Source organism: Ictalurus furcatus, chromosome 5 (assembly GCF_023375685.1).
Source record: "Ictalurus furcatus strain D&B chromosome 5, Billie_1.0, whole genome shotgun sequence".
Taxonomy (NCBI): Eukaryota; Metazoa; Chordata; class Actinopteri; order Siluriformes; family Ictaluridae; genus Ictalurus; species Ictalurus furcatus.
Genome location: NC_071259.1, coordinates 18044974 through 18064358, shown reverse-complemented (window position 1 = coordinate 18064358; position 19385 = coordinate 18044974). Strand labels below are relative to the sequence as shown.

General features: G+C 38.5%; 1 protein-coding gene across 1 annotated transcript in view; it reads right to left on the bottom strand.

Moving 5' to 3' along the window:
• Window positions 1-885: 885 nt before the first annotated feature.
• Window positions 886-19385, bottom strand: part of sema6a (sema domain, transmembrane domain (TM), and cytoplasmic domain, (semaphorin) 6A) — a 76837-nt gene continuing 58337 nt past the window's right edge. Inside the window, exon 19 of the mRNA XM_053624999.1 lies at window positions 886-5632. Within this exon, the coding sequence (XP_053480974.1) occupies window positions 4554-5632 (1079 nt within the window). The 3' untranslated portion in view covers window positions 886-4553. The remainder of the gene's footprint in view (window positions 5633-19385) is intronic.

Here is a 19385-nt window from a genome sequence, read left to right as displayed (position 1 = left end):
ATCAATTAGACAGCTGCAGTTGATTCAGAACGCTGCTGCTCGGGTCCTCACTAAGACGAAAAAGTGGATCATATAACTCCAGTCTTGAGGTCGTTGCACTGGCTTCCTGTCTGTCAAATAATTGATTTTAAAATACTGCTGTTGGTTTCTAAAGCACTGAATGGTTTGGGTTCAATATATATTTTTGATCTACTGGTACATTATGAACCATCCAGACCTCTGAGGTCGTCTGGGACAGGTCTGCTTTCTGTTCCCAGAGTCAAAACTAAACATGGAGAAGCAGCATTTAGTTTCTATGCTCCACATATCTGGAACAAACTCCCAGAAAACTGCAGATCTGTCGAAACTCTCAGTTCTTTTAATTCAAGACTGAAGGCTTTTCTTTTTGCTGCTGCTTGTAATTAAATCACCAAGGTATTTTAATTAATATCTTATGCTGCACTGTAAACTTTTTTGTTCTGTTTTAACCTGTTTTTATATATTTTATATATTTTTAATGAACTCTTTTTAAATGTCTTTTCTTTTAAATGTTGCTTTGTGTTGCTTTTATGTTTTATATAAAGCACTTTGAATTGCCTTGTTGTTGAAAATGTGCTATACAAATAAATTTGCCTTGCCTTGCCTTGCACTCTTTGTCCACTTTATTAGGAACCTGCAATTATCAATCATGCAATTATCCAATCAGCCAATCATGTGGCAATACATGCAGTTACGATACAGGTCAAGAACTTCAGTTAATGTTCATATCAAACATCAGAACTGGGAAACATCTCAGTGACTTTAACTATGACATGGTTGCTGGTGCCTGGTGGGCTGGTTTACGCGTTTGAAAAACTGCTGATCTACTGAGATTTTCACGTACAGGCCCATGAAATCTGGGCAGTTGATGATTGGAAAAAGCACAGGCAACATTTTTCAAACTTTTCATCAACTTTCCAGTTTCAGGGAGCTCATTGTAGCCTCAGATTCCTGTTCTTCGCTGACAAGAGTGGAACCTAATATGTTCTGCTGTTGTAGCTCTTCCACCTTGTTCTGACATGCTCTGTGTTCTTTTGTTCTTCTCGCCATTCTGTGTAAACTCTAAAGATTACTGTGCATGAAAGTACCAAGAGCTCAACAGTTTCTGAAATAATCAAGCCAGCCTATCTGGCACCAACAACCATGCAATGGTTAAAATAACTGAGGGTGTATCTCAATCAGCTCCCTACTGTAGTTCATTAATCAAACCATTGTAAGGGCTGTTTCAATCCCACAGTGCACCATAAAATCCGGGGAGCATTGATGCTCACTATGTTTCCTTACAGGAAATGACCTTACAGGAAGCCTCTCAGCTAAAAAAAAAAAGGGGGAGGGGGGGACAAACTCTCAGCTAACTTCATCTACAAATGTAAGCAGCTTGTTATCGTTGTTGTAGCTCACAAATGATTACTTACATTAGCTATTTTTAACTTTATTTGACGTTCTATATATGGTTTGTAAGTGTTTTTAACGACTTTTAAATGATTTATTTTTTAAATCCACTAGCTAGTGTACGATCCTGCTTGACGTACCATGACAGAAATGTGTGTGATTAAGCTAGCAAACTTATATGACACATAAAACTTAAATATTTGAAATTTTTGGTGATGTTTTACAACGCAAGTACGTAGTCCTGTCACTGGAAATTGAGTTATCAGTGTCCCAATGTGTAATGAGACAGGGTCCTTACCAGTGCCCGAACTCACGTATACCATACACTGATCCACCACCAAGCGAGCTGATTGAGACACACCATGAGATCAAAACTTTTTCCCCATTCTCATGTTTGATGTGAACACTAACTAAAGCTCTAGACCTGTTACTGCATGCATTGCACTGCTGCCACACGATTGGCTGTTGCATGAATGAACAGGTTTATGTATGTTCCTATTAAAGTGGGTGTACAGTGAGTGCGATTATGGAATTAACAAATAAAATAAAAAACAAACAAACAGGAAAGCTTTTTTTGTGACAAGAATTTGTTTTTATTAGCTTTTTTTCATTTATTAAAGAGAATGTCTTTACAACATACATTTACTTATGAATCAGATGTTAAGGAGGTTGGAGAAGGACAAGGAAAAAACCCTTGTGACAGAACAATATCTTACAGGCATATAAACTTCAAGCGATTTTGGAATGTCCAGCTCTGTTCACCTCTAGCAGTGTGTAGCAGACGGGGTGAATAACAAAAGGCACTCCAAAGAGCCCACTGTCCACAATCAGCATCAAAAACCACAGGCCAAGAGGCATTACTCAGGAAATGAGTGAGTGAATCTGAGTGGCCCTTCACTACTCCTAATCTGATCTGAGATGGCCAGTGCAGCCTGAACCTAGGTACATGTTAGTCCAAGTAATCTAAGAGCAGAGGAGAGGAAGGAGCAAATCCTGCTACTCTTCACTCTGACCGATGAGTGACTTCCATATCGGAAGGAACTCTTTACAGGAAATGTAACAATCTCCAATCTATGCCAGTCTACAGAGACTAGACTAGGCGAGTGCTTTTGATCATTTGTGGAAATTTTGAGCTAAAAATTGTTTCAGGGAAGTAGGTAAATATGCAAATCTGATTCTTAAAACCCTCATTGTACATACTAATGCTATAGTTAGGAAATTATATTAGTTGGCATCTGTCATAAACATCAAAAGCATTAAATTGTTCCCTAATATAATTCAAGTGCTTTTCTTTACACAGGAGCCAGCCTGTATTTCCTGCCTAGAAACTCGATGTCAACGTGTATATTAAGAGCTTAGTGTCATTCGGTGGGAGAGACATTACACGTTAAGAAGCTGAATTTGAGCTATTTAGCCAATTAGCCGTTTAATTACATTGTACCAGCCAGAACTAAGGAGACTTTCCCAGGAATATGCAGTTACTCTTCAAATCGTGAAACAAAAGTAAGAACAACATCAGCCCCTGGAAACAAAACAAAACAAACAACAACAACAACAGAAAAACCCAAAACAAAAACAGCAACACTGACAGCACTGCTAGCACAACAAAAGGGCTGCTTTCAAGTGTTTCATTGGCACAATTAGAAATCAAACACAAAATATGCTGTGTGGTTAGCCCCACCCACCCGATATTTCCAAAGTGACCAGAATGAACAACAAGAATACCTACATTCTTTAGTTGCTTTTTTTTTCATCAAACAAAGAAAATACATAATCATAAGGACTACTAGGTAACAGTTAACAGCTAACAAACTCTTCACTACTCAGGGGTGTAAGGCACAAATTTACACATGGAAGAAACAAACAACAACAAAAAATAAAAACCAGGCTATTAAACATGTAATTCAATAAGAGGGTCTGTGTGAAGATGAGACTAGGAAATGATACCTTTTAATACCTGCCGTAAAAAAAAAAGCATTTCCACCATGCTAGCTGTGCGCTAGCATCCATCCATTTGTGTTGCAAATAATATGGGGATATTTTTTGTTCTTCCTTGGCTCAGTCTTTGCACGCTCTCATGCAAACAGTGAACCAGAATGGCACTCAGTGAAGCTATGGCCATTAGGATTAGAGGTTGCTGACACAATCCACAGTGCTGAATGAGGATGCACATGGAGAAGTGAAGGTGTGTTGAAGGAGTTCCAGTTTGAGATTTTTTTAAATTTTCTATTTCCTCTACAATGTATTTTTCACAAAGGGAGATTCATCTTGGTGTGATGCTTGATCTTAACCGTTCTTGAACTACTCTGGCAAGGTTCAATAAATAGCTCCTCGGTGCAGAGGCCTTAATTCCCTCCATAGCTCGCTTAGAAACATCCAAAAAAGTTAGAGGACTTTGCTTCAATGAGTTGTACTGGCTCCAGTTGAATGACTTTAAATAATTTTACATAATTAATTAAAAATTAAAAAAATTCTCTCTCTCTCTCTCTCTCTCTCTAATCTAAAAAGAGTCCGTCTTTCTTCGAAAGCACTTTATTAAAAAATAAATACAACCAGCTATTAGTACTAACAGTCATGGGTTACTCAGTCACCTGTTACAGTAGACAATTTTTCAGACCTCGCTAAAGGCAGAACTTGATTGCTGTGTCCATTAGCTGCAACACTGAGAGAGGCATTTCATCGTTTTTTTTTTTTTTGTTTTTTTTAAATCTTACTTCACAGTTTTCCTTTGTAAACCAGCTGCTGTTCCAGGCTGAGACCACTGTTCTCCATGTGTTTGTTTCTTACCAGGGTATGTCCCAGCTTTAGAACTATGCAATTACACTCCTCTCTGTGATCCACAATGTGCTTTTGGCAGGCTGTTGTGGTCGCGTCCCCAGCCTGGCATACTGTCGTCTTAAAAAAAAACTGAGCAAAATAGCTAAATCTGGCTCAGTGACAAGAGATTTGAGAGTCCGTCTCTTTTCGGTAGCAGGTGGTTACATCTTTCACCATGAGGAATCAACAGCCTGAGTTAAACACGTACATTTATGTGAAAAATGTTTTTTTTTTGTGTGTGTGTGTTTTCTTAAAAGAACAGTGAGCATTTCCTGTACACAGCTGTACAACACAGATTTCATGTTCCTCTGTCCATGTTACACTGATTATGTCCCTGAGTCGCTGCACTTAACTTTCCCAGAGAGGGCGAACTGTGAAGGTTTGGGTGGGACGTCTGGTTTGCGGTGCCTGGAGCTGCAGCGAGGCAACGAGCCGTATGAGCTCAAACTGGAGTGACGAGAAAGGCCTGAAGGAGAAGAAACGTGCATGGAGTCAAGCCTCTGTGGAGCCGGGGGTGGTGTCTCGGCACGGCTAAAGCTGCGCTTCCTTGACAGGTGAGACGAGTTGGACGAATTGGTATTGTGCTGCTGCTTTTTCAGGCCCATTGGGTATCCACGACAGTACATATCTAGCCTCTTGCCCATCTGAGGAACAGCTGGAGGTACCACAGCTGCTAATGAGGCTTCCCTCTGGGGCACGCGGGGTGGCACCCCATCTGAATCCACCATCACATTGTGGCATGGGCTCTTCATTGTTTTGTACTCCAGCGTGGCTGCTTGATCATCAGGCAAATCTGTGCGATGCGGCTGCTCTACATACTCATGCTGGTGCTGGTAGACCTGCTGGTGCTGGTGCTGTTGTAAAGGTAGCACCACCACACTGGGGATGTGGCCTGGAGACGCCCTCAGTGGCAGGTCAGTGCCTATCAGGACATTAGGCGAGCCCATGGAGACCAACTCTTTGGCGCAGGCATTAATTAGGTTCTGGTTCCTCTCCCAATCCCGGCTGGCACGACTGGGCTTGCGGCGCAGCTGCATGGGTGTTGATTCGGGTGTGGGAAGTGCCACCAGGTCCAGGTGCTGCTGCTCCTCGGCTTTGATAAGTGTCTTACCATTGTGCATCAGAGGAGCAAGGATGGCCTCGGGCCGGCCATCTTTGGCTTGCGTCTCAAACAGGCCTGTCAGCTTGGTGACGCTGTTCATGGAGCCGCGCCTGGAGTTCACAGCCTCCTTGGTTTTTTTGCGTGCGGAGAGCTCGAGATGACGCCGGCGATGGTCACACACACAGTAGACCACAATACCAGAGAAGACAGCACCCATGATAAATGCCAGGACCACAGCCACGGCCAGTAGAGTGATGGGCACCATCTGATCACGGCCCTTCTGGAAGCTCTCACGAATCACGCCTGCAGGTGAGAATTGAGAAAGTCTTTACATGAGTTGAAACTGCACACATCAAATAGATTCAGTGCTACAGCTTCATAACAAACATGGTGTAAATAGCACTAATTATCAGCAACAAGCAGGGATCATCTAATTTACATGCCCCTATGATAACTAAGCTGGTAACTTCATCTCATGTGCCTCCTTTTGTATACACCTGAGCTCCAACTGCATAAATAAATTGCCAGACGTCTTGAGTGCTGGTATAGAAAAATTGGCCTGGAGGTCCATTACCAAGTCTGCTTTTAATGCCACGCGTACAGCATACTACTCCTCCATAATTAGCACTGCTAAAAGTAGACCTAAGACATTATTTTCCACTGCTAATGAACTTATAAAACCTTCAACGCATCATATTATTGGCTCAATTGACCTCTGCAACTCCTTCCTTCACTTTTTGAAAATAAAACAAAATGTATTTATGAAACATTTTCATTAAACTCATCAGATGTTTCCTCTAACTGGTCTTCACCTCAGCCCATAAAACACGTCCTCTCTAACTTTCCTCTCACCAGTCCATCCTCTGTTAGTGACCTAATTGCTCAAACTAGCTCATCTACTTTGCAGTTAGATCCAACACCTACCTCACTTCTTAAAAGGTGTCTATCTGTAATCTTATCTCCTACTGCTCTCTTGATCAACTGTTCTATTTCTTTTGGCTCTGTCCCGCGATCATTAAAAACGGCTGCGGTCAGTCTTATTTTAAAGAAACCAGGGTTAGATTCTTCTGTTATGAATAATTTCAGACCTGTATCTAATCTTCCTTTCATTTCTAAGCTGTTTGAAAAAGTAGTTGCCTCGCCACTACAAGCTCATCTCTCTGCTAATAATCTTCTTGATCCCTATCAATCTGGTTTTCGATCAGGCCACAGCCCTGAAACAGCACTGTTAAAAATGACTAATGACCTCCTAATATCTGCTGATTCTGGCTGTCTTACTGTTCTCATCATGCTTGATTTAACAGCAGCCTTTGACACTGTATTTCATCACATACTTACCTCTCGGCTATCAACTATCGGCATCACAGGTAGTGCTATGTCTTGGTTTATATCAAATCTCACTGATAGACAATTTTTCACTACTATCCATAACTTCAAATCTTCTTTGTGTTCTCTCTCTCAAGGTGTCCCTCAAGGCTCTGTTCTTGGAACACTTCTGTTCAATATTTATTTGTTACCTCTTGGTCACATTATCTGTAGTCATAGGTCTCAGCCAGGGGTTCCCAAACATTTCCAGGGCAAGGACCCCCAAATGGCATTAAAATTTGACCGAGGCCCCCCTTTTGCAAGATGTCTTTAAAAATACAGACTTCTGAATATATCCCCCCTTTTTATTAATAATTACATCTTACATCTTTACATTACATTACATTAGGAATTGATTGTGTGTGTGTGTGTGTGTGTGTGTGTGGTTGTCTGAGAGTGAGAAAGAGAAAACGTACATTTATTTATTTTTCACACCAAATTGTTGAGGCCCCCTGGCGGCCCCCACTTTGAAAACCACTGGTCTCAGCTATCATTGTTATGCCGATGACTTGCAAATTTACATATCAGCTCGCTCTGTCTCCGCTCTTCCTCTGGACTCATTGAATGCCTGTATTGCTGACATCAAAATCTGGTTACATAGCAACTTCCTAGAATTTAATAATGATAAAACTTATTGTTTTTGGTCCACCATCCCTTTAAAATTTTTTTACTGAGTTTATCTATTGATGAGGCTACATTAATTCCACCATAATATTAAAAATGTAGTTGTAACATATGATTCGTCACTTACATTTCAATCTCAAATAAAATCTATTGCCAAGACTGCATTTTACCACCTTCGCAGTATTACCTGACTGCATACCTGCTCTCAGCACTAAAGAAACTGAAACTCTAATTCATGCCTTGATAACCTCTCGTCCCGTCTACTGTAACTCACCTCTTATTGGGCTGCCTGCTAAAACACTAGATCACTAGATTACAATATGTTCAAAATTCTGCTGCCAGAGACATCAATCAAGTCAAGAAATCTGATCACATTACCCCTTTGCTCTATAATCTACATTGGTTACCTGTTTCTGTCTGCATTCAGTATAAAATTCTCTTGTTAACTTTTAAATGTCTTCATGGACTTGCTCCCCATTATTTATCTGAACTGCTGCACTATTATTCACAGCCTCGCTCTCGTCAGTCATCTGACTTAAAATGGCAGAAAGTACATAATTTTCTTCTTTCCTCAATGGGTGGTAGATCCTTCAGTGCTGTGGAATTCTCTTCCACTAACTCATTGTGACACCTCTACCATATCCTCATTCAAATCACAACGAAAAACCTATCTGTTCTTACAGTATTTCCAGCCCTCTTCTGGATAGTGTTTTGCTGTTTGGTTACAGTGTGTATGTATGTATGTACTGTATGATGCATGTATTTATATTTGATGCTGTGTTTATGTATTATCTCCTTGTACAGTGACCTTGAGCTTGGGAAAGGTGCTTTATACATAAAACTTTATATTTTTTATTATTATTATTAATTGGTTATGCCAGTTTTTGTAATAGATAGAGTGCAACATTATAAATAAATCTCTTCAATTAAGTCATTTGTAAAGTTTTCTCACTGGTTTAGTGTTGCTTTAACAGTGGACCATGAAAATAAACTCTAAATAAGGACTTTATAGTCTGCATTTATATCAGGGATTCAGTAAAAAAAAAAGCCATGGATTTAAAGTCCAGCTCCACAAAGCAAAACTACCCATTCACTATATCAAATTTCCCCTTGGGTATCAATCAAGTACTCTCTATCTCTATCTAGCTGATAGCAGCAATGACGGTATCTAAGAACCAAGTGTGAGTCGGGAACCTTTCAGAGTACTAAATCAATGCACTCTAACAAATATGGTTCTGACCAAAACCAGAACCCTTTCTCCAGAGGAACAAACCAAAGAACCCTACTCTTGATACAGGACATGCCATCTAATAATTAGAATAATAACATACATTACTGTTAATCATATGAAAACACAAGAGAATATGCTGTATTTGTACCACTGATGAACTATATGGCCAAAAGTAGGTGACTATCTCACCAATCACTTCAATATGTACTTTTTGAACATCCCATTCCAGATTTAGTCCCCCTTAGCTGCTATAATGACCTCCACTCTTCTGGGAAGGCTTTCAACTATTTTGGAGTATGGTTGTGTGAATTTGCCCATTCAGCCACACGAGCATATGTGAGGTCAGGCACTGATGTTGGCTGAGGATGCCTGGCACGTAGTCAGTTTTAACAGTTCATTCCAAAGGTGTTCAGTGGGGTTGAGGTCATGGTTCTATGCATGCAACTAAAGTGCTTCACCTCAGCCTTGGGGCTGTCATGCTGCAACTTGGTTGGGCCCCTTAGTTCCAGTGAATGGAAATTGTAATTCTACAGCATACATACTATATATCCTAGATATTCTAAGAAAATTGTGTGCTTCCAACTTTGTGGCAACTCTTTGCGGAAGACCGACAGTGTATTATCCATGCTGATTTTAAATTGATTTTAAACTAAAAAAAGGTGGACATACCTTTCAGAATTCCTACACTTAGTGTAAATTATAATAAAGATTTGCCATGAAAAATTTAAATGGAACATGATATCCACTAGCTATAGTCCACTATAATGGAAATAATATTCAGCATTTACATGTGAGGAGAATGATCAGGATAGCCAGAATCAATCACAAGACTTTTCAAATCTTGATGTTTTGTGAGTTTCTAACAATGAGAAATAGGTGAAATGTCAAAAAAAAAAAAAAATGTAGCAGGGGTCCAGTTGTTGTGGAAAACTTAGATAGAAGCAAGGTATTTCTGTGACTGCCAATGTAGTCAGAGCATAACATTTCAGCAGCTAGAAAATTGTTCTAATTGGACAATGCACTAAGAACCATAGTAACAATGGAGAAATATGTATATAATATATATATATTTTTTTAAAAAATCAATGGAAAGCCAAAGAGCAGTAATGTGGACTGAAAAATGTCGTTTGTAGAACTAGCATAAATAATAGCTGTTAAAACGTTTTCACTTTGGTAACTATAATAATATATAGTATATATAGTAATATATATGTTAATAATATAGAAGTGATGGAACAATGGACTGAAGAGTGGAAATTTTTGTAAGCAGTTGAAAATAGTACATGAAACTGAAGCTGAAAGGAGCTGAAAAGGAAGAATAACTGAGCAAGCAAGAGAAGCCCAAGGTTGGAATAAAGCGATGAAAATGTAGGACTGAGAAAGCAGAGGTTAGTTTAAACCTGCTAGTACACCTTATACCACAGTGCTGATGAATTCTCAATTCTGACTGGTCAGAAGGTGTTCATTAATTTTCTATGACAGCAGCTCTGACAATAGTTCCATCTGAAAGGCAATTCACGGGTTTATATTAGTGCACTCATTCTAATGTGTTATCATTTCTGTAGTAACAAACTGTGTAATTGTTAATATTGTGAAGTTTTCTGTGTGGAGACATTTATATAGCATTTAAAAAAGGAATCTCCAGTGTCAGCACTTTGTAACAGTCAGAGATAAAACTGTAACCAACACATGTTTTATGAGATGGGAAAGTCTTCAGGATGGAGGACATTGCTTTTTTTCTCTGTGAAATGACAAGCTGCATTTTTCAACTTCTTGAGGGAAAAAAAGAATAGCTATTGAGGGAACAACTTTTTATAGCTGCTTTAACGTAAGTTTGCTGACATTCCTATAACTATACTACTATTCATAACTATAAAAAAAGGAGAATATATCGTTCATTACTAAATAAATAATTGACACTTTGCTGTGGTATAAGAGGATTCAAACATTTTGGGACATGCTGTTATAGTAAAAGAGTCACCTTTCGTGAGGTAAAACATCATCCATTGTATAACAGCACTTCCCAAAATATTTTATTCCTTTCCTAGTGGATAAGGTGTTATGACATCATCAGCTGCAGTCACTTTGTAAAACTGTTTATCGTGTTTTTACCATGTATCATGTACTTGAAAACCATAAGAACAGTTTGAAAGTTTGTACTTACTATGGATATAAAACGTCTACACAACCCTGTTAAAATGGCAGGATGTAAAAAAACCCAAAAAAAATTAAACCCAGATAAGTCATGTCAGAACTTTTTTCACCCTCAATGTAAAATTAAATGAAAAACAATCAGGAACATTTTAGAGAAAAATAGGAAAGTTACAATAAGGTGGTTGCTTAGGTGTGCACACCGTATTATAATTGGGGATGTGGCTGGGTTCAGAATGGACCAATCACACATCTAATTTTTAAAAGTAATTATCATACAGCTGTCATCAATGAAATTATTCTGATTAAACCCAAATAAAGACCCAGCTGTTTCTGTGGGATTTTCTTCACGTCGTCTTGGTTTCATCTGACTGCTGAAACCATGGTCCACAAAGAGCTTAGAAAGCATGCATGGTATCTCACTTGTTTAAAGATAACAATCAGGAGAGGGGTATAAAAGAATTTCCAAAACATTAGCTGTACCATGGAAAGTAAAGGCCATCATCAACAAATAGAGAAAATGAAGCACCACAGTGACATCACCAAGAACAGGACGTCCCTCCAAAATGTATAAATGGACGAGACAAAAACATACCAGGGAGGCTGCCAAGAGACCTACAGCAACAATAAAGGAACTACAGGAATATCTGACAAGTACTGATTACTCTCTGCATGTGACAATAATCTCTCATATTCTTCACATGTCTGGGCCATGGGGTAGGGTGGCTAGACAGAAGCTCTTTCTCACAAAAAACATCCAAGCTCAACTAAATCATCCCAAACCATGTGGCAAAATGTGTTATGGTCTGATGAGACCAATTCCAAAAGTTACAATAATTACATAATTCCAAAAGGTATGTTTGGAGCAAAAAAAAAACCAAAGCACATCACCAAAAGAAGACCAGACCCTTGGTGAAGCATGCTGGTGGCAGCATCATGCTTTAGGTCTGCTTTTCCTCAGCCAGAACTGGGGCTTTAATCAAGGTAGATGGACTCACGAATAGCTACAAATACCAGTCGATTTTAGTGTAAAACCTTCAGGTGTCTTCTAGTAAACTGAAGAAGAAAAGGAATTTGAACTTTCAGCACAACAATGACCCAAAACATACATCCAAATCAACAAAGGAATGGCTTAACCAAAAGAAGATCAATTTATATAAATTATCTAGCCAGAGCCCAGACCTGAATCCAATTAAAATCTGTGGGGTGACCTGAAGCGCATTGTGCATGATTACAATTTGATGGATCTAGAATGTTTTTGGAAGAAAGTGTTGGAAAATATTGGCAAGTCAAGATGTACCATGCTGACAGACTCTCACTGAGTGGTGTAATAAAATCAAAAGGTGCTTCGAGAAAGTATTAGTTTAGGTGTAAAAGTATTAGTTTAGGTGTGCACACTTATGCAGCTAGGTCATTGTAGCTTTTTTATTTTTGCTTTTTTCCCTAAAAATGTTTGTGATTGTTTTTCAATTTTTAGTTGTTTTTATATGGTGTAATTTCACAGTGAGTATGGAAAAAAGTTGCCATTTTAACAGGGGTGTGCAAACTATTTTTTTAATATCCATTGTAAGTAGAAAAAATGGGAAGTAAAAGATGAAGAAGAAGAAGAAGAGGAAGAAGAAGAAGAAGAAGAAGCAGCAGCAATAAATTGGGTAGAAGGAAAAAAGAAAAAAGGGGCATAAATCTTTGGTAAAACAGTACGTTAGCACTGATAACACTCGGCACAGATTCATCTGTTTTCTGTAGGGATTGAGGCAAATGGTTTCCATCATCCACACACACACACACACACACACACACACACACACAAAGGTGCAAGAAGTCATGTCTAGAACAGACTGTGATTCAAGTTGCAGTGGCCTCATGAAATCCACCCGCGCAGCCTGGTGTCGCTCTGATCCTCAACACCAGTGCTGGTGTTAAACTTCAATGTCTCTAGCTATGCAATTCCCTTATCAGACAAAGTGTCTTGTCCCCCCCCCCCCCCCCCCCCCCCCCAGGCTTCTGTGGATTACTAGGTTTTATCTTGTGGCAAGTAGATGAATTGATGACATATGTTCTGAGACCCTGGATGACAAGGTGACCCGGTTATACAGTACACATCTGCTTCGTCTCTGCTAATGGAGAGCTCTGAAAAGCTTTTCCTTTCAAACTACTGTAGTCTGTGAGTTTTTTCTGTTTAAGTGAACCATTTTCCCTCCTCACAGCTCTGTGTTTGATGTTTTGATGGGTTTCCCATTCATAACACCATACTGCCTACAGCAAGATATATCTGCCTGAGGATTGAGAACCTAGATTTAGAATGTATGAAGCAAGTGTTAATACAGACTATTACAGCCTATAAAGCTATCGGTGAGTTATAGTCCTGTTGAATAACATTTGTTAAAATAAAATAAATCTGATTGTGATGATCTAGTAGTGCAGTTTAGCAGGTTAATTTAAAAGAATAGTGCTAGCATGTTTAACAATCTTTGGAAGCCTATTGTATTAACCCTAACTGCTGGTTTATATTTTATTGCTAGCTTTATTAGCCATAAGCTACTTCAGCGTTAAAATATTTTGGACAGCATTGTTTGGCCCCTACAATATTCAGTATGCATTACATTAAGCAAATGAGTCACACAATCATTGGGATTCCTCCATGTGAAAACTCAATCAATAACAGCATAGTGCAAAAAAAATGGCGTCTGGTCATACAGATCCGGATTTGTGGGAAACAAGTGGGGGAAAAAAATAACTGGTCATGGAACAATGCAACTTTATTTCTAATCAAAGCTAACAACTGATTTGAACAATGCTTGCAGAGTGCAGCTCACTGGTATGCGAAGCACAGTGCTGTGAAAAAGTATTTGTTTTTTATTTGATTTCTTCTGTTTTGTGTATATTTTATACTAAATCGTTTCAGAAATGATTTTATCTAAGATTAAACAAAGGCTACCTGAGTAAACACAAAATACAGTTTTTAAATGATAATGTTATTTACTGAAGCAAAAATGTTATCCAATACGAAACTGGGCCTGTGTGAAAACGTATTTGCACCCATAGTTACTAATTCCCCGCATATTTGAACCTGCATTCATAATATGGTTCAGCTGGACTAGACACAATCAGGCCTGATTACTGCAAACCCTGTTCAATCAAATCAAGACTTAAATAGACCTTTTTCAACAGCATGAAATTGGTTAAAAGGTCTTACCCAGTAACACACTATAACTAAGTTGAAAGAGATTCCAGAAATGGTGAGGGAGAAGGTGATTGAAATATATCAGTCTGAGAAAGGTTACAAAGCTATTTCAAAGGCGCTGGGACTCCAAAGAACCACAGTGACAGCCATTATCTCCAAATGGAAAAACTCGGCACAGTTGTGAACCTTCCCAGAAGCAGCAGACCTTCCAAAATTCCTCCAAGAGCACAGCAACTACTCATCCAGCAAGTAACAAAAGAGCCAAGGACAACATCACAGGAACTACAGGCCTCTCTTGCATCAATAAAGGTCACTGTTCATGACTCCACTATCAGAAAGACTCTGGGCAAAAATGGCACCCATGGAAGTGTGGCGAGGCGAAAACTACTGCTAACCCAGAAGACCATTAAGGCTCATCTGAATTTTGCCAAAACACACCTTGGTGATCCTTGATGAACCTTTTAGGAGAAAGTTCTGTGGATTGAACAGTCGAAAGTGGAACTGTTTGGAAGATATGGGTCCCTTTACATCTGGCATAAACCAAACACAGAATTCCACAAAAAGAACATCATACCTATGGTCAAGCATGGTGGTGGAAGTGTGATGGTGTGGGGATGCTTTGCTGCTTCAGGGCCTGGGCAACTTGCAATAATTGAGGGAAACATGAATTCTGCTCTCTACCAGAAAATCCTAAAGGAGAATATCCGGTCTTCAGTCCGTAAATTGAAACTCAAGCGCAACTGGATTATGCAGCAAGACAATGATCAAAAGTGTAGGAGTAAGTCCTAGTCCTAGAAGTAAGTGAAAGACTGATCTCCAGTTATCGGAAGCATTTGGTTGCAATTATTGCTGCTAAAGTTTGCACAACTAGATTTTATGTTTAAAGGGGCAATTAGTTTTTCACACTGGTGATAGGTTTTGGATAACTATTTTTGCTTCATTAAAAAAAATACAAATAAAAACTGTTTACTCAGTTTGCCTTTGTTTTATGTTGTATTTCATTTGAAGATCTAAAACTTTTTATGAGACAGAGAAAAACAGAAGAAATCAGGATGAGGCAAATACTTTTTCACAGCACTGTATGAAATGTGAAAAAAAAACGTGTTCTTTTTCACCAGACCGCATAAAGAGATAAGGTGGATAGCTATCATGCTAAAGCTAGAGTTTAGCTTGTAATATTTGTATTTATTAAATATGTCCTGTTATGACAAAAACATGTACTTTAGTTGTGCTAGCTTTTAAATCAACTTAGGGTTCAATATGTGCTCTCCTTGCCCCTGCTTGCTGTTTTGCTAGCAAAATTATAGCCTACAATTTAAATTCTGCTATTCAGCTTCTTAGTTTTTTGTACCATTAACCTCTGGCTGCCTTCTACATTAGCTAGTAAGGGAGCTAGGGGATAAAAAAAAATCAATGAGCCCCTCACAAATATCTCGCCTCCAGAGCAACTGTAGTCTTTCCAAATTTACTTCCACCACCAAGGTGCATAACCATGAGGGTTTTTTTATTCAGTATTTATACTTGGAATTCTTGCTCTAAAGCCCTAATTTTAATGAAGAATCTCTCTAAAAGGTAAGTAGGCATGTTTACAACAAATTTACAATGGATATAAAAAAAAGTCTACACATCCCTAATAAAATGGCAGGTTTTTGTGATGTAAAAAAATGAAATGAAAATGAAATCAAGATTAATCATGTCAGAACTTTTTTTTGCATTTATGGTGCAATTTTAACCTGTTAATTAAAGTGAAAAACAATGATAATCATGGGGGGTGTACAAATAAAAACACTGTTTGTACAATGTACAATGTACACTAACCGCTTTGCATAAGTGTGTACACACCTTAACTAATACTTAGTTGAAGCACTATTAGATTTATTCACAGCATTCAATCTTTCTGGATAAGAGTCAATCAGTTTGGTGCATCTTGACTTAACAATATTTTGCCATTCTTACTTGTAAAAGCATTCTAACTCAGATTGTCAGATTGGTGGGGCATCTTCTTGCATGGCCCTCTTCAGGTCACCCCACAGATATTTGATTGGATTTAGGTCTGCACTCCAAAACATTCCAAGGCATTCCAAAAACTTGTTTTGGTAAAGTCATTACTTTGTTGATCTGGAGGTTTGCGTTGTGCCTTTTTCATGCTGAAAGGTGAAATTCCTCTTCATCTTAAGTGTTTTAGCAGAAGCCTTAAGGTTTTGCACCAAAACTGACTGGTATTTGGAGCTATTCATTTTTCCCTCCACGCTTATTAAAGCCCTAGTTCCAGCTGAAGAAAAACAGTCCCAAAGTATGATGATGCCGCTGCTGTGCTTCCCCGTGGGGATGGGGTTCTTTTGATGATGTGCTGTGTTTCTTTGGTATTCCTTTAGTATTATGGCCCAAAACGTTAAACTTTGGTCTCATCAGACCATAACACGTTATTCCACATGGTTTTGGGAGATTGGATGTATTAAAAATATAGATATTTTTTGGTTTAAAAAAGGTTTCTGTCTTGCCACCCTACCCCTTTATCTTATACAAGCTGTGTATTGGACGTTTTTTGTTTTCCTTTTTTCCCCAAAAGCATTTCATGGTGTTTTACACTTGATATTTATATGTTGCAATTTTACAATAAAGGTGAAAAGGGATCTGACCTGATTTATCTTGGTTTAATTTTTTTTTTTTACATCACAAAAACCTGCCGTGTAGACCTTTTTATATCTACTGTTTTGATGGTTAACTTTGTAATCCTGGCCAGAGTGCCCTATAAGAATCACCTTGAACTAAACTACATGATGAAAGGAGATGCAGCAAGTCACCTGCAGGAAGAACACTGAGCCCTAAATCTATATTGTCTAGCCAGTGAAGCTTGTTTGAAGTGGAGTGGAAAAAACAGGCTTTTCATTGAACACTAGGCACAGGGACAGAAGCTCACTCAGTCCCCCAGACGACGAGAAGTTAAAGTGCTCTTCCTGTGCCTCTATGGGCCGCTTGCTCTGACCTTGACACTGGGCTACTAGGATATGAAGGGCCCCACTTAAACAGAGCCCCCGGGCTTCATCAAACCTTTGAAGATGCCCAACTTTCATGTATGAACAAAATTGTTTCTTGAATTGACTTCAAAGGACCTGCAACCATAAAGAAGCGCCGGTCTCAGACAAGTGGAGGTCTATTAGTTAAAGGCACATGATTGCAAGGTCTCGCTTACTTTTAAGACCTTATTTCACTTTTAACAATTTCTTTTGATTCGTTCTGGATGCTCTAAATAGCTTTGAGTGCAAAAGTAATCACGACGACTAATTATACTTGAATAGTCTACTCTTATAAAAAATTCATGCACACCAACTAAAACTTATTCATGCAATCTTTTCCGGCACGGGTTGTTGACATAAAAAGTAGTTACAAAAGCAAAGCTCAAGCTGAGAATCCTCATATCTGAATTTCATGAGGCTCCAATTGCAGATAAATTAGGTATCTTGGAAAATGCTTCGCTGCATTCGAGTGAGTTAAATCAAATCCAAAGCCTCTCACTAGGCTCTATCGTGTGTAAAGAAGTGATGAATGTTCACACAGAAAATAAGTCAATTCCTATGGGAGTATTAATTTTTTCTAAAGAGGCTTCAAAGGTACGCGAGGTCTGTTTCAAAAGACGAGAGACAGTTTGACAATTGTTAATGGTGATGTCTGATGTGAAAGAGAAGACAGTTTAACCTCACAGTCAGACACACAGGTCGGTGAATGGCTTGCAGAGGATTTGGAATGACTTGCAGAAGCATGAACATGTGTGTTGACTGATGATGGTGTGTGAAGCTCCATTGAGGGCTCCAGTTCAAGTGACAAATGTTCCTGTTGATTCTGTTCAGATTCTCATGTGAGAAAAGTGACATCCTAGCCAAGCAACCAGCACGGAAAATTGTTCTGCCATTGCATCTCTAATATGTTTACTTCTCTGCAAAATAATCAAATACTTTCTCTCTCTCTCTCTCTCTCTGTTTGCACAGTGAACAGGAGCTCTGTTTTAACATCCTCCATGTTTGCTATAGCACTCTATAAGGGCTTTCTAATGTTTAATGTTGTATTAGCACAAAATGCAGTAATCCTCCATTATTTTTTTGTAGAGAAACAATATTGCTGTTCTAGTTACAGTTATGTGAAAAAATACGTACATCCCATGGAAATTGTTGGCTTTTTTTTTTTTTTTTTTTTTACATATTTGGACAAGCAAACATTTGATCCTCTTTGAAACAGTGCTTATTAAATAAGTTGATACACTCTATCAAATGACACATAAAATTGACATTTTGTAGTCATTTTCACAATTTAAATTAACAAAAAGACAAAACAAAACAGATCAGCTACATCAAAAATGTAAGTGGCTTTTTTGACATTTAGACACCATGGGGTGCATTTATTTTTTCACATGACTGTATCTAGTGTAGTCAAATCTATACCATGTTTAAGCCAAGTGTTTTTCAGATTTGTTTGCTGTTTGCCAACTTCAATAAAAGTATTAACTGCCACTGCAGCTGTCTTTGAGACCTGGCAAGTCTTTACTTTTTAAAGGAGTTATATCATGATTTTTTTTTTTTACACTTTCATTATTTTGTTTATTGGGTGTAATAAAATCAGTTAACATGCTTTAATGTTCAAAAAACACATTATTTGTCACATACTGTACATTATTGCAGTACCTCTATTCCCAGGCTGCCTGAAACGCTCTGATTTCTCCAAAGCCCCTCCTTCCGAAAAGCCCAGAGTGCTCTGATTGGCCAGCTGAGCTGTTTAGTTGTGATTGGCCAAAAACCTCAAGCGTGTGTCGGAAATGTAACGCCCTTTGAGTCAGCCTCCAAGGCTTCTAAAGCAATTCTGAGCTCCTAAGCAACATGAGTAAAGTTAAAAGTAGCAACTTTTTTTTTTTTTTTTTTTTTTTACTTTTACTTGAGCACATTACATATAAATGCTCTGTACTTCATTTACCACTAGTCACGAAAGCAGCCGAAGCTATTAGTTTAACTTTAGTTTCATTTTCAGTAGTCAGGGCCTCTAACTATTTAAAAGTCAGTTTATTTATTGCTTTTGGAATAGAATATCTTGTAAATAGTGAATTCTTCAATGTTCTAAGTAGCAGAATAGCTGTGACAAACTCTACATCATTTCATTTTCTTAATGCAAGATATAAATGTTTTCAATCCATGAAGTGATGTGTTTATGGTCACTCAGTAATAAACAAGGGTTCATTATTTATGTAAACACTACAGTTACTTGGCTGATGATAAAATTTGGCATGGCGTTAATTTAGGTGAGGAATTCATTCTGACTTGTTCATAGCCCTTCACTTTGGACTCATATGTTTTTACTTGGGACACTTGGGACACTTGGGACACTTGGGACACTTGGACTTGAGTGTCAAGACAAAAGACTTGTTCCCATCGCTGGCATACGTGCTGTACGCTGCAAAAGAGTGATATTGTGTTCCAAAGCTACAATGCCTCAGGTCCATCATAAAATAAACATCT